The sequence below is a fragment of the Solanum dulcamara genome, chromosome 12 (assembly GCF_947179165.1).
Source record: "Solanum dulcamara chromosome 12, daSolDulc1.2, whole genome shotgun sequence".
Taxonomy (NCBI): Eukaryota; Viridiplantae; Streptophyta; class Magnoliopsida; order Solanales; family Solanaceae; genus Solanum; species Solanum dulcamara.
The window spans coordinates 4,160,816-4,176,956 of NC_077248.1; the positions used below are offsets into that span (position 1 = coordinate 4,160,816).

A 16,141-nucleotide genomic window follows, 5' to 3' on the forward strand; every position below is an offset into this window, starting at 1 on the left:
AGCCCGTTTGGATGAGCTTAAAAAAACTTTTATGTACGAAGTGCTGAAAGTTATTTTTATAAATAAGCAGTTGAGTGTTTGGATAAAAGTGCTTATGCCGAAGAAATGAGGAAAATAATATGAATTTTAGGGTTAAAAGAATAAAAAGGGTAGTTTGAAAATTTAATTAAAATATAAGGAATATAAAAATAATTTCCATGGTCAAAGAAAATGACTTTAAGCACTTAGAAAAAAAAAGTTAGGAATCCTAACTTTTCATTTTTGGCTGACTTTAAGAACTTTATGGTTTAAAGTTAGCATTAGGCAAACACCATAATAACTTAAAAAAGGCTTATAAGTTGGTTCCCATCCAAATGGACTCTAAGTTTTAAAAAGAAAATAAGTGCTTTTGGGACTAGCGGGAGTTATTTTTTAAATTTTCTAAAAAATAACTTTATCTTAAAAGTACTTTTAACAAATTATATATTTAAAAATAAAATTGTTTGTTTTGGTGCTGAAGGGCCAAATCGTAATTTTCCTATATTACAAGTGCTAAGCGCGAAAAGATTCCTGGAGAAGGAAGAGTTAAAGAGGCGGGAACCCAGTAGAGTGACACTCAGAGACAGAGAGATGTACGGTGGGAACAACCAATTCGACGGCAACGCGGCGTTTTCCGGCGGCGGTTTCATGCCGTCGCAGGCCACTCAAACCGCCAGCGATCATTCTTTCTCTCCGGCTAAGGTATGTTCTACTTCCTGAGCATATTAATTGTGAACAATTCGTTATGGTATTATTCTTCAGAAATATCTATGCCTCCCTGCTGGAACTGATAGAACAGAGAATATAAAACTAATTTAGTAAATTTATCAACCGAAGTTTTTTCTTTTGGATTTTAGGTTTTTTAGCCCTTTTTTATCTAGTATTTTACTTCTTCGTATTCAATTTGTTTATTTGGTTTTGACTTTGAAATGCAAGGGTGATAACATTTTCTAATTGTTTTTTTTCTTTCTCTATTCACAGAATCGTGATTCACAGACTTTGATTCCATTAACCGTCAAGCAAATTAGTGAAGCCTTTCAATCAAGTGATGATAAGACAAATTTTCTCATTGATGGTGTTGACGTGAATAATGTAAGTCTTTTATACTCATGGCTTTTGCTATTTCGTTGAAAGTTTATACTGTACAAGATATGTATGATTTAGAATCTGACGTGCTCGTAGGTAAAACTGGTGGGTATTTTATGCAACAAAGTGGAAAGGGTTACAGATGTATCATTTGTGGTGGATGATGGAACAGGGCGCCTTGATTGTTTTCGATGGTAATAGTCAGTTTCCTTTTTTGCTCTTTTTAATCTATCTCTTATTTTGGTAAGATTCTAATTGACTGATGGATTTGGTGTCAATCTCATTTTGTCATCATAGACCACAAGTACATTGTAGTGCATCTCTTGTTGGTAAAGGATTTAGAATTGCTATAATTGTGTAAAACACTAAAACCACAATCTACTCAGTTCTACTATGTTCGACACAATTGACTTTGTGTTTTTTAAAATTTTATTATAAATTTGGTTGATGCATACTACACAGGGTAAATGAAGCTGTTGATACCAAGGAAATGGAAGCAGTGACGTAATTTTTCTTCTCAATATTGTTATTTTTTCATCTAATATATCTTAATATCATGTTTTATCATATTTTTGGGTTCTTTGTTATATAGAAATGGCATGTATGTTCGAGTCCATGGACACTTGAAAGGCTTTCACGGTAAAAAGCAGTTGATGGCTTACTCAGTCAGGTATTTTAGTATGGGTGTCTGAATTGCTTATTTTGTTTGCTTCAGTATATTGATGTTGGTGAGTATATGCACAAGTTACTAAACTTCTCCGCTAGTGAAGTGGTTGCCTCTGGCTTGAAAAAAGCTATTTCCATGGGGCTTTAGGTTTTTCTCAAAGAAAAGGTTTTTAATACATAGTTTGTAATCTATCCAGCATTCGTATACGGAATGCATTGCACAACATTGTTTCAGCACAAAGTTACTAACTTAGCTTTACTTGAGACACTGCAAAAGCATGAAACTTATATTAATGTTGATTTTAATATTTTCAAGATCCTCGTATGGTCTTAGTAAGTTACTTTCCCTCGTTCCCCTAGTTAATCCTTGCATGCCTTTATTAGTTAATTTCTTCGTAAAGTATCTAGGATCTCTGTCCTTTTCAAGTGTTGACTATACATGTATATTGCTGTTTTTATAATTCCTTAATTGGCATAAATTCTTTTTCCTTTTCTTTTGGGGGATGTAAGGTTTAGAGGAAGTTCATCAGATAGAAGGTGGTGGGAGTGTGTACAACTGGTTTTTTCTAAGAAGCACGGGAAATGACATGATAGTTGTTTGTCAAAATGAGGCAATTATACCTGTTCCATGCCTCCTTTTATGAACAGGCACAAGGAGAACAGTTGAACAAAATTGGTGTGTAAACTTGTTACTAATGCGCGGTTTTGCATTATCTGATAGATCCCTTAATTTTGTTGAATCGATAACTGGGTAAACCAAATTTGTTAACTATATTGCCATGTATAATTGGTGATCATTATTTTCATTAACCATGTTTTAAAATATTTCTTCTTAACCAATGAACATCCTGTAAACTCCAACTTGATACGGAAAGATAGTTTGCAAGAAAAAATTCTGGTGAAATAAAACGAAAAAGCATCTTTACAGATTGAACCATACACCTATCCTTTTATATTACTGTATGAATGGCAAGGGAAGGAAGCATGCAAATATTTCATGAGAGTTGTTATTTCTACGCATACTATATCTCTGGGAATGTGCGATTATACTAGGTATGTTGTTGTACTATGTCTTTGGGGAGGTTAGAGGAGGATGCCCCCTGCCCCTTTTCTGTTTGTATCAGCTTTAACGAGTGGGTTGTAGAGATCCTAATTTCTTATTTCTGTGGTTTTTAGGCCTGTGGATGACTACAATGAGATTGCAAACCACTTTGCAGAAGTCATTTATGTTCATAGCTACAACATTAGTCTACGGGTATTTAACAAGCTGCATCGCATATGTTAAGTTAAACAATATGTTGTACATAAGATTCTGATTGAAGTTGCATTTCCTTTGCCACTCCAGAAGCAACATGATAGTTTCTTTCCGTCAGCTCAAGTACCTAGCTCAACTTTTAACACTCCTTTAAAGGGATACCAAGCTTCAGCGTCAAATCCAGTATCTCAAATTACATTTTCTCTTTCTTTTAATTTGTGTAGTTATTTTTATGTGCATTTTCAGATTTTTCACATTTCCTTTGTAGTCGGAGATTTTATATTTATCTTTTATGTTTCAGTTTCCTGGATTCAGCATGGACGGGATCAGAGGTGTAGATAAAATGGTCTTGGACTACTTGCAACAACCATCGTGCCTGTAAGTCATTTGAATCTCCAACACTTTCGCTCACTGGGCAGTGCTTGCACTTTCTAGTGCAAATACCATTAAAATCACATCAGTATAAATGAACACTTATTATTACATGTCGAATGCTTTTTTTTATGGCTGCTGATTTTGTCGGATAATCTTGTTCTGTCACATGACATAGAAATAAAATTATAGGAGTGTTATTCCTTGGTATAATCATTCACTTGCTTTAGAGAAGAATTGAGGACAAAATGCTGAACAGGTTCTTTCCAGTTCGGGTACTTCTCCTTTAAGGTGGAATGCAATGCCTAACAAAAATAGCTTAAAGAAAAGAATGGGATGTACGGATAATAGAATAGATCCGTAGGTAGTGGGTCATGACGCCCTTTTCGCACATCAAATCCACTTTGAATTTTGAATATCCTTTGCTCCTTATCTCCTCATCTTCCTGTTTATAGAACAGCGGTTCATCAATCTATGAAACAACCGGAAATTCTAGAGGATTGCCTTTGGAGAAGGGAGCGGCTTTCTTGTGGTAGATATTGTGATCATCTCTTCCACCATTGGGGCAAAGCCGCAAAGGTGTAATAATTTTGGTCAGAGTTAACACAAAGCCAGGAAGGATGCAAGCCAGTTATGACCATCCAGTGGACTAACTTTTCAATAATCAAATAGGATAAGAACACCTAGTGAACTTTCTGCTTTCAATTTCAATTGTGTGTTTTGGTTAACAAATGTTAGATAGATGGTTTTCCGGATACAACAAAAAAGTATGTAGCTTTAAGCACATCCAGGCAGGACAAGTGGATAGTTTATTTAGGTCCTTTCCTCTCAGGTTGATTCAAGTTTTTAGGACCTTATTCAACAGTATGAAATGTCTATTTTATCCAATTGCGCGCTCCATAGAACTAGATGTATTTCAGTAGAAACTATGAAACCCATGCTACCAACTAATCTTATCAACTTAGTGGTAAAAGCACAACGCATGATGTGTGAATTACATCACTGGTCCAAACCTGGCACAGACAAAAACTTGTATTATATGGAGAAGGGTAGAGAGCAGGCCCATTATCCACCGAGTTCAAACTAGTTGCCACTTGCCCTCAGGGGTTTCTCGGCTATAAAAAAAGAGGTAAAACATGAGGTTTTGGGCTGTTGCTCTAGAATAGCGGAAGAGGGGAAAGGAAGATAATTGAGTTTTTGACTTTGGGATGTATCATGAAAACTTTTGGTCAAATTTGTAATGGCTACACTCTATCAAAAGAAAACTAGAGGATGGCTTTCTTACTGCTAACACCACATAGGAACTTTGTAGATGGGATAACTTTGGGAATATTTTAGCAATATGATAATGATCTCCATTAGAAATTCATTGAAAAGATCTAAATATTCTCACGTTTTGTTTAGCTAAACTCAGGCATGAGCATGCCTTTATGTATTTCATTGTAGTATAAATGGGAAATTCCATCAAGAGACTAAATTTGGGTTGCTTGAGGAACATTTCCTCCTGCCTGTGTGTAGGAGCTTGCAGAGATGCTTGCTGTTCTTGGTAGTCCACAGTTATTCCTGTCTCAATGTGGCATTAACAATTGGATATAATTTGGGGTCTTGGTGATCCGATTAATACTTCTATTGCTTTAATATGTAAACTGATAGGCAAAGTAGTGCAACATGGTTCTTACATTGTATCTAACACGTTGGATCTGGTTTTGTGAAGCAATTATTTGGTTCTGAAAAGTTGGTTTCATTTTTACTCTTTTCACCTCGGTTTTATGATCCTGGGATGAGAATGGCGAGGAAGATCTTCCACTTGGATCAAGGACAAATCCACCTTGTTTCCTAAATAAAACTTTTCTTTTTAAAGATTAATATTCAAAATAGTTTTTCCAGAACCAAACATCAAACTTTCCCGCAACTGACTTAATTTTTATTTTTTATTTTTTTTATCTATGTTGCTTGGATTTTAAACTTTACTGCTGGATCCTCCAAAACCTATATTGTCAAAGGATCTGACACGGGTGTGACAAAAAAATTGGAGTATCCAAGTATCATAGTTTTGATACTGTGTATTTTATTTGCTTGTAATTGATTGAGAATATGACTACCAAGCTCCTTGAATGATGTTGCTGTTCTAGTAATCTCTATTATTTCTATTTCAGTGCACGTGAAAAGGGGGTTCATCGCAATGAGCTTGTCCAACAGCTACAAGTCCCTTCAGAGAAGATCTTGTACCTCTCTCTCCCCTCTCGTTCTCTTTCATGATTTGATCATTTCTGCTCTTGCTTATTTTCCTTATTCCTTGTTGTTTCTGTATGACAGAGAAGCTCTTGAATCTCTCGAATCAGAAGGCCTAATTTATACCACAATAGATGAGTTTCACTACAAGTCTACTGGAAACGGTTGATGTTGATGTGGGAGATGAAATTGATAAGCAACTTTATGTGTCCTTTTCCATGTATATTTGCTGGGTTTTTTTCTAGGATAGATTGTTGTTTTTTCCCTCAAAGAGTCTTTTGTGAACTATGTTTGGTAGCATTTGACAGTTGCAACTTTTACCTCATCTCTTACCTTGAAGGATAAATTATAATTTTAGCCTGTGGACTATGTATGGCCTTATCTTTTGATTTTCCTGGATTTGGTCCAACCTAATCTCACTTGAAATGATGTTGATAAGGTTGAGCTAATTCTATTAGTATGTTTATTCATGAAGTTTAAAGATTCACTATACAACTACCCACACACTGTAATTTCACAAGTTGGGGTTTGAGAAGCGTGGTGAGAACGTGATCCTACCTTTACATTGTGAAGATAAGAGTCATAGAGATGTTTTTAATAGACAAAGCTTCACAATGAGGTTTACTAATATATCAAAACCTTGCTGTAATTAAAAAAAAAAATGACCTACCTAATGTGATAAATTAGTAATTTAAATCTTGGTTTGTACTATGATGAGGAATATAATAAGGTATTAACCTCCACTTACTAGTTGGTTCCTCCTTCACTGAAAGATTCTGGTATTAATTCATTTGGGTTGGAAAGATAATGATTGTAGGTATATATCATTATTTATTTAAACAAAGTTCACTTAGTTAAGACCATAACACCAATACATTTCGGTGGACGGTGGCAATCTTGATTTTCTAATCCTCAAAATTGACTTGAAGGACATGTAGGGTGTGTTAAAAAAATATTTATTTTTAGAGAACATTTTCTATAGAAAAACAAATTTATGATAATGTCTTTCTTAGTAAAAGCAAGAAAAATAAATTTCATAAGTAGTGACATTTCACAATAATTATTTAATATTTACCCTCCAACATACACCAACCCCATAGCCCCTATCCCAATGATCACCCTACACTCCTGTCCCCTTGTCAGACTCTTTTAATATTTGTCTAAATTATTTTTAGAATAAATTTCTATCAAATATTCCATACTTTTTGATAATATTTTGATAAAAACGTTCATCTAAAATTTATATTTTTTTAATAAACAAACTTCAAATTTCTCATTATCTTTATAGAGTGGGATAAAACCATTCTTAGAAAGGAGCAGGCGTAGCAGATACGAATGACATTTCTGGGAATGCAGACAAAGGGTAAAGGGGCAAAACACGGTAAGCTCTTCATATTTTTTTCTCATTTCCTTTTCAAAGAGCTCTTGAAGTCGAAGAGGGTCTTTCGAAAACAGTCGTTCTACCTTTTAAGATAAGAATTAAATCTGCATACTCTCTCCAAACTTTACATTGTGGGATTATACTGAATTTGTTATTGTTATTGTTGGTCCTTTTCAAATAGATTTCAACAAGTCTTTTAAAAATAGCATATATAAAATACAGATAAATCCAAAGTTGGCTTGTCCTTTTTCCAAAAAGTTGGTTTACTAAAAGTTCTTATCATATATTCAGACAAGTCCAATAGAAGGAGCTCTCTAACTTTTTTTATTAGATATTTAATATTTATATTGAGGTTAATTGCAGTGGTTACTTTTTAAAATAACAATTTCAATAGAATTTTTTTATTATTTTTAAAAGCACAAATTTAAAATTTTTAATTAAATATAAATAAATTCTCAATCATTCTATCCCAAAAGGTAAATCTTATGAAGATTGCAATAAAAGTTATCATACAACTTTTTTATGTGTCACTATTCACTAATAAGTATATTCCACTTGGAGCTATCTTATGGCTTCCAAACAAATCTTCAATATATCATCCACCAAAATTTATCTAGAAGATTACTCATTTAACTCACTTTTCTCCTCAAATCATCAAGAAAGTAGGAAATTACTTACTGAAAAAAAATACTTATAAGACACTTGTTTTATATGTATGTTTTCATTTGATATAAGCATTGAATGCGAAAAAATTATTTTTCAATTCATATTTCAGAGAACATACTTTTTTTTGGAGGGGGGGGAGGGTTTAAATAATATTTGATATTTTTATTAGAGTTTTAATTAATTTAAATTCAGATTATGTACGACTCATTTAGGTAGAAAACACTCACCAACAAGAGTTTTTTTTCATATTACAAGTTTCAAATAAAAAACTTCTAATTAATAATGAAACAATTTTATTCATTCCACGTGTAAATATATAAATAACATAAATTCTAGTATTAAATGTTGAAATTCTTTTTCACTAATTAAGGAGTAACACGTGTACCTACCTTTGAGTTTGTACTATTATTTAGAGAATCTTTTTTTTTACATGTATCCAATGAGTATATTTATTTACCAAAAAGGGTATCCAAAGGAATTTACCAAATAAGGTTTCTCTAGTCTTAGCAAAGGTCATTTTCATGAAGTTGATTACAATACCTTTTAAGAATTGAAATTTAGGTGTTGATGGCGAAAAGTATTTAAATAATAATTATGTCCTTTAAAATATAATTATAAATGAAAATTTTACACGATAGTATATAGTATTTTAATCCTATTTTTAATAATGTGTCTTTGAAATCTTAAAAGGTTGTTGATCTTCTTTTATTAGATTTGACACCTCTTTTGTTAATTTTAACTTGTTGGAATAGGTTTTTTTACTATTTTATTAATATATCATCAAATTAAGTTCTTTATAAATAGTTATGGTTTGTTGTTGTATTACATTATTTTAATTTAATGATGTAAAACAATGAACATTATTGATATGGAAATTAATGATGAATTTGGCAAAGTATGATGAGTTCCATTTAAGACAACTTTTTACCATTTTTGCAATAATTATCTAAAGATATGAACCATTTTTGCAGTTCTTTGAAGTTACTCCTTTGGTTCTTTTTACCTTTTATTGGGTGAAAGTTAATTTATAATTTTTTTTTTAGTTTTGGTAATGATCAAACGAATTTGGATTCATTCTTGGCATACAATTCATGCTTTTAACCTAAATAAAAGTGTAATTTGATTTAGAAGTTTTCAACAACAAAACATAGAGAAAAACATAAAGATATGACCCAATGTGGATTGAGAATCATGAAGTTTCAAGTTTAAATCTCAGTAAAAATAAAAACACTAGGTGACTACTTTCATTATCTGATACTTGCTGCTGACGGGAGGTGCACACAAACTAGTCTAAACATCACAATTATCAATAAATAAATGGAAAAGGATCAAAATTACCCTTGAACTATTCGAAATAGCTCAAATATACCATTCGACTATTTTTGATCAAATATATCCTCGCCGTTATCAAAAGAGACCACAAATACTCCTCTACTTAACAGTTGACCGTTAAAGTTGATGTGGCAGTGCCACATGAAAAGAAATATCCACATGGTCAGCCACGTCAGCCTCTCTTCCTCTTCATCTTTAGTTTGGAGGTATTTTTACCCCTTTTTTTTTATAATTTTAATTTTTTTTCTAAATTTCCTACATCACCACATACCCCTTCCCTCCACATTTTCACCCACTTTTTTTAATTATTAATTATTATTTTTAAAAAATTTCTATAACATCGCATACCCCTAAACCCTAAAAAAAAGGAGAAAAAACATAACAATTTTTTCCTAGGCATCTCCTATTTGAAATCTATTGATCGTATAATCAAAAATATGCCTAATAAATAGGATTCATCAAAAATGAAATGCTTTCTATAATCATATTTTTTCATTTCAAAATTCAAACTCGAAATCTTATATTATAAAACAAAAATATCTTATAGTGGTTATCTAGAGATACTAAATACTCCACCAACCAATTATAAGAGTGGGGGCCAAATTTAGAGATCTATGCCAAGTGTAAAAATCAAAAAAGAACCACTTCAATTATCAATTATCAATTATCCAAAACCCTAGTCATTTCCCCCACCCACAGCATTATATTTGGCATTTATAAACAGTAAGATTCTTTAAAGGGGAACACTCCTAATCTTTTTTTTTTTTGATAATTCGAACTCGAAACATTAACGAAAATACTTATACTACAAGATTATAGTTGCCATCCTCTTTACACCCACTAATAGCAGTAAGATTACCACTTCTTAAGATTATCAAAAAATGTTCATCATAAAGGTAAGACTGTTAAAAGCATATGAAATAGTTTAATTTTATTGTTTGTAGGTCGTAATGTTATATTTTTTAGCTCAAAAATATTTTTGTTATTAAATTTTTTGCTCGAAAATTGTGATGACTCTACCTCTCTACCGTGAACCTAAATAACATGAATATATACAATATACATCTATCAAATAGGTATTCTAAAAAGCATATGAATAACATGATCAAAGTGCACATACAGACGATTGATGACACTTGGCTAGACACCAAAGGACAAAGATTTATTAGTAAAAAAAACAAAACATTTTCTTTGTCTTCTTATGAAGCCTTTAATTAGGTTATATTTCATATGATACTTCTATCTACCTATTTTCAATCTCTCTTTTTCTCTTTCTGTGTATGTCACTCTTCTCTTCTTCAGTTAACTTCTCTTATTTATTTATTTTTCAAAAATAAAATAAAATATATACAAATTTTATATAGCTGATTTATTACTCTCTTTTTTAGCTATTTTTCTGGGATTTCTAGTTCATGATACAGTAGAGCTCTTGGTTATTTTGTTTTTAAGTATTTTTTTATATATATATATATATATGTACCAACTTTGTGTGATCCATATGTGATTAATGATCTTAGTATTTTTATGTGGTGACTGGTAATTTTATTTGAATTTCATTAATATGTTCCTTTCCCCCCCCCCCCCCCCCTCTAATTTATCTTGTTTTTCCTTACTATAATAATGTAGAGTTAGATGTATAAGAGTAGTGGTGGCGACTAGTGAAAGACAGAAATTTAGTTAAAAGATTCAATTTTGTATACATATGGTATGATTTTCTAATAAAGGACATTTAACTGACTACTCTTCATTCTATGTTGCTCAACCACTGTTTAAGAAGTTCAATTAATTTTTTTATTTTTTTTTATAATTTGGTTGGTGAAGTTAAGTGTGAAAAACTGTTCCCTTACTTGATGCCCAATTATTGTTTGTTATATTTAATTACAGGAATTTGTTTAAGAGTATTATATCAAAGAAATTAAAGGTGTTGCTATTAATTGCTTTGCAAATCGTATCTACGGAGCAGCCTATGTCCTCTGGTAATTATTCTCTTACGGATTTATCTCTTCTTTTTTTTTTCCAATAAGTTTAGGTTTATATGGAATAATTATGAGTTATAACACGTATTGAAATTAAATAATAACGGAATTATTTAGTGGATATTTTTTATTCGTAGATATTTGGTTCATTATTGGACTAAAAAGGAAATATATTGGATATAATATAAAATATATGTTTTTTGATTTGTAATTAAATAAATTTTTATTTATAATTTTAATCTCGTCTCCCTACTGGAAACACTTTGGGAGAAAATTTTGGAAAAGGGAAAATGTGCTGTTGTTGTTGCTTCATCCTGGGCTTAGGCACATAATGTGTATAAAATAAAGAAAAACCATCCAATTACATAAATATTAATTCACTTTATAGTTTGGAAAAATTGAAAAAATTACATATTGTCTCACTAATTAATAATTTCATATCAGATACACCTCTCCTTCAGATTTTAAGTATCTTTTAATACTAGATACATGTATTTTTGAAAGCATATACATTTTGAAATACAAATACATAAGGAGAAAGGCAAGCGAGAGGGCCAGAGAGACGAGCGAGAGATGAGAGAGGCGAGCGAGAGAGGCAACATGTATCATTTGATATAGATACATGAATCTTTGATGCCATATACGTTTTGAAATACAAATATATAGGGAGACCATTTTCTTGACTCTTTAACAACATGAAGAAGTGATTCTACTTTTAAGTTGAAGATCTTTTCTTTCCACCACCTATGTGGAACAAATGCTTATTTCATAAAGCAAGAGTGAACAACTCATTTTTCCCTCTACTTCTTTTTTCCTCCATTTCCCATTCAACCTATCAATTAAACCCAACAATAACCCGCGTGATATACTACCTTCGAGTGGTTCGCAGTCACCTTAATTTGTTGTACCGCTATTTTTGGTGAGTAAATCATTCTATCTTGGGAGGAAAGATTTCAAAAAACCTCGGGTACGTTGAGGGGGATAATTTTCTTAAAGACACACTATGCATTCAGTAGGCTCGATTTTTGTTTTTACATAATTTTTTAGATATTATTCTTATTTTCAGTTTCTGTCTTTTATTTTCAGAAATTATTGTTATTGTTTCAACGTTTTACAATACAGATTACTAACACTTGTGTGGATAATATTCACCATCACTTTATCCACGATCACCATCCACCACCACTAACCACCTCTTCCATCACAACAACCACCACCACCACTATTGTCAACCACTATTACCGTCGTTTACTATTAGCCACCTCTGCCATCACAACTATCACCATTGCTAACCACGTACTACTGTCGGCGCTACCACACTTATCTCCTTCATCATTATAATTATATCAATTGTCACCACCATCTCCATCTCTATAAGCGTCGCCGCCGCCACCTCCACCGCCACTATCATCACTACAATCAATTTCTACTACCAACAAACTCCGCCATCACAACTAGCACCACCGTGCGCCAACCATCACTATACATTCTTCGGTCACCACCGTCGTTACCTCTACCACTACTATCAGCTACTACCACCACGGTGGTCAATCTATACGACTAACAAACTCCATCATTATAACTAGCATCGATTACAACTACCACAAATACATTACCAACCACCACACATTCTTTAGTCACCACCATCAATATCATCAACTACTAATATCAATCAAATTCACCATTACAACCACCAACACCACTACCAATTATCACCATTATGACAGTCATCACAACACCAATTACCTTCACCGTCACAACTATCACCACCATCATTACTAACCACTAACAACAACTATTATTATCACCACCACCACTACAAACTATCTCCACCATCACTAGCAAGCATAAGTACTTTGTTTTTTCCAATCAAATAATAATTTTATGTTATTAATTTTTATTTGAATTGTATTTTTATTATGTACATATAAATAAATTGTGTATGTTCAGATGTTGAAAAACAAACAGTTAATCATTCAGTGTTTAGTTATTGAGACAATATCTTAATCATTTGACATATCTTTAATTCAAGACCACAAGATTCAAAAATCTTCTTTATTTTTTTAAACTCATGTACTTAAATAAAATAGGCTAAATAAATTGAAAGGGGGAAGTACATTTTACTTGAATTACTAATTAAGATTTTATTATATATAGAAATTTATATATAATTACTTCATAAGTGATCTTATTGTGTAGACATCTTCAGTGTTTAGAACTTGAAACTCAATTATAGTATTTGCAGTCTTTTGATTTTGTATGGTAAAGATCTGCATGGTTATGTTCATTTCATGGCTTTGGTATGAAAGGAAAACTTCTGCAGCATTTTGTATCTTTGGACTGTTTAAATCCAATAACTGATATCAAAGCCTATGATTCGCCAAGACGAGTATAAATATGGTAAAATAATTGTGTGAGGTTTTGGTTTGCTATCTTTATCGATAGTTTGGAGACACGTGCACACAAGAAAAGCTAGATTCAATGGTCATAAATACTCGAACTAATAATGTGGGTTCAGATAAGCAATGAAATGATGAGTCATGTGGAATTTATTAGTTCGAGGGCTTGGGAATGGTCCATGTGAAATTTAATTCTAAGGGAAACTGTTAGATGAACGAATAGAATCCCACATTAATAGCTGAAAAGAAACACATACTATATATAAGGTGCAGGGCTACTTTTATTGGTTTGAGACTTTTAGAGAAAAAAACATATGAAATTGTTGGTGGTGGTGGGAATTTTATTGACAGTAACTTAAGGCTCAACTTGTGTTGTCATTCTCATTAAAATAAGTTCAAACTCAAACCTTTTCCTAGAGAATTGTTGAAGATCACAAGCAATTAACCAAGTGAAGCTAAGTTATGCTTTTGTATGGCACTTCCATATATTAAACTCTTATTAATATTTATTTATGCAGACTCTCAATCAGGTGATTCAAAATCTTCGTACAAACCAGAAAAGCTTTCTGTTTGTATGCAATCATATAATATGGACTATCAAGGACACTTTGAGCTAGGTTTTGGCCAGCCACTGGTAAAGTTTTCAGGGTTATATTATATACATTGTTGGTGTAAAAAACCTTTTTATATTATCACATCTAAAGTATCTCGATTTTTTAAGTTTCATACCTGAAATATCATGTGTGCGAGTTTCCTATCTAAACTATTACTAACTATTTATAAAAACACACTTCAACTATCATCTGTTCCCTTTACCTGCCTGAAATATTACCACCGTTCAGGTAGGAAACGGGAACAATTGATAGTTGGGGTGTATTTTGATAAATAGCGATAGTTCATGTAGGAAACTCACACGGCTGGTAGTTCAGATATAAAGCTCGAAAAATCGAGATATTTTAAGTATGTTTTTTGATCCTTCACTCTTTTCTTAAACAAGAAATCATAGAATGTTTTCTTAATCAAATATTTATTTTAAGTGGATATAGCACATATGAGACTTGTTATGAAAAATTACATATTGTATATAGATCAAATTTAAACTCTTTTAATCATCTCTTTTTGTGAGAAATTGTTCTATACATCTTATCTAAGATTCTTTTTTTAACTAAAATGATACACAAAGTAATATATATACTCATGATGGACGTTATATCTCAAAACTTTGAAGGGCCGGATTATGCTACCATTGAATTTGACCTCTGATGAAAGCCCAATATTTGTCAATGCCAAGCAATATCATGGGATACTTAGGCGTAGAAAACTCCGCGCAAAGGAAATGGAGAAGAAATTACTTAAACCGCGCAAGGTAAAGTTCTGCTTTTGACTAAATAGTTACGGATGACTTTGATTCATGCAGCTACTATGCTAACGACTGGCGTTTTCATGTTAGCAATGTCTCTTTATCCCTATAAGTGAATAAATTTGGATACTTGTTACTATAAGAGGGGAAAAAAGGATGTAATAACTAAAATGCATTTCATTGAGACGAAGAGATTACTTCCAGCTAGCTTTTTTTTCTTTCTCGTACCTAAATTTCCTTTCTTGTTCTCGCTTTGGTTGCTTAATTTTTTGTATTGGTTTAATGGTTACAGCCATTCTTGCACCTCTCGCGCCATCTTCATGCCAAGCGCCGACCTAGGGGAGGTGGGGGCCGCTTCTTGAACACGAGGAAGATGAATGGAAGTATCAACGATGATGCAAAAGGTACAACCAAGACTAGCAACACGAAATGCCATACCACTGGATCACAAAATTCTGAAGTTCTACAGTCTGATGTATTCAATTTTAACTCAACAAAGGAAATAGCTAACAATATGTCCTCTGTTGAGGCTTTTCTTGATATAATAAATACTGGCCATGAGATTCTCATAGCCAGTGAGTGGGGTCCGCAGCAGCAGATAGCTGCTGCTAAAACCTGAGAATTTGATGACTTTGCATCCTTCCTACAACCAAATTGGAGGTCTATAGACTCTGGTTCCTAGTTCCTACGCGATTTGGTTGCTAGAATAGGCAAATCATCCTTGGCTATCCACATTAAGGTTGCTTCTACATATCATTCCATGTAGCTATCCAGGTAGCCACATGGATGTTATGAAGCGCTAAAACCTTAATGCACTTTTTATTATAGTAGGACGTATATCCTATATGTAAATAAGTTCATCAAGGTTCAAATTATCGAGTTTGTGATGTTGTGTAAATGTTGGCTTGTACAAAAGTATGATTTAGTATTTGGTGTGTTTGAGACTGGACTTGTACTAAGATGGAAATGAAGTGTTTATGATTAAAGTATATTGGACATAAGTTTGTAAAATATGTGCAATGTACTAATTTTTTCATAGAGCTTATAATTGCACAATAAGTTCCTCATTACAAATTATTATTCTATAATAATAATTTTTCATATTTATTTGATACTTAAAACAATTCTAGTATTATAATTTCTCCATGATTAATATGTAAGCCAAAACAGCCTCTCATATGAGAACATTCTTTGGTACTCAAAATTCTTTGACGTATAAAGCCCGCCCCTGTTAGACTTGGACCCAGTCAATCTTAACGAGACTTTTGACCCTTTCCTTGCTCTCTTTATTTTGGATTTTTATCTTCATATATGATATTCACTTTTAAGGTCTAATTAATTCGAAATCATATCAAAAAGTTCAATTTAGAAGGTAGAGTGCTTCTTGTCAAAACTAAT

The 16,141-nt window shown here is 32.4% G+C and overlaps 2 protein-coding genes across 2 annotated transcripts; both read left to right on the top strand.

The window, feature by feature from the left end:
* Positions 1-540: 540 nt before the first annotated feature.
* Positions 541-6,067, top strand: LOC129877780 (replication protein A 32 kDa subunit B). The gene is made up of 10 exons (XM_055953314.1): positions 541-720; positions 1,000-1,110; positions 1,201-1,298; positions 1,567-1,608; positions 1,697-1,774; positions 2,947-3,025; positions 3,116-3,208; positions 3,327-3,403; positions 5,554-5,622; positions 5,714-6,067. The coding sequence occupies exons 1-10, from the start codon at positions 610-612 to the stop codon at positions 5,796-5,798; spliced, it is 843 nt and encodes a 280-aa protein (XP_055809289.1). The 5' UTR covers positions 541-609; the 3' UTR covers positions 5,799-6,067.
* A 4,155-nt stretch (positions 6,068-10,222) lies between these two features.
* On the top strand, positions 10,223-15,732 carry LOC129877844 (nuclear transcription factor Y subunit A-2-like). Its single transcript, XM_055953380.1, has 5 exons — positions 10,223-10,286; positions 10,893-10,984; positions 13,902-14,017; positions 14,612-14,749; positions 15,036-15,732. Exons 2-5 carry the CDS (start codon positions 10,975-10,977, stop codon positions 15,360-15,362), a joined length of 591 nt encoding a protein of 196 aa, XP_055809355.1. The 5' UTR covers positions 10,223-10,286; positions 10,893-10,974; the 3' UTR covers positions 15,363-15,732.
* Positions 15,733-16,141: the final 409 nt, after the last annotated feature.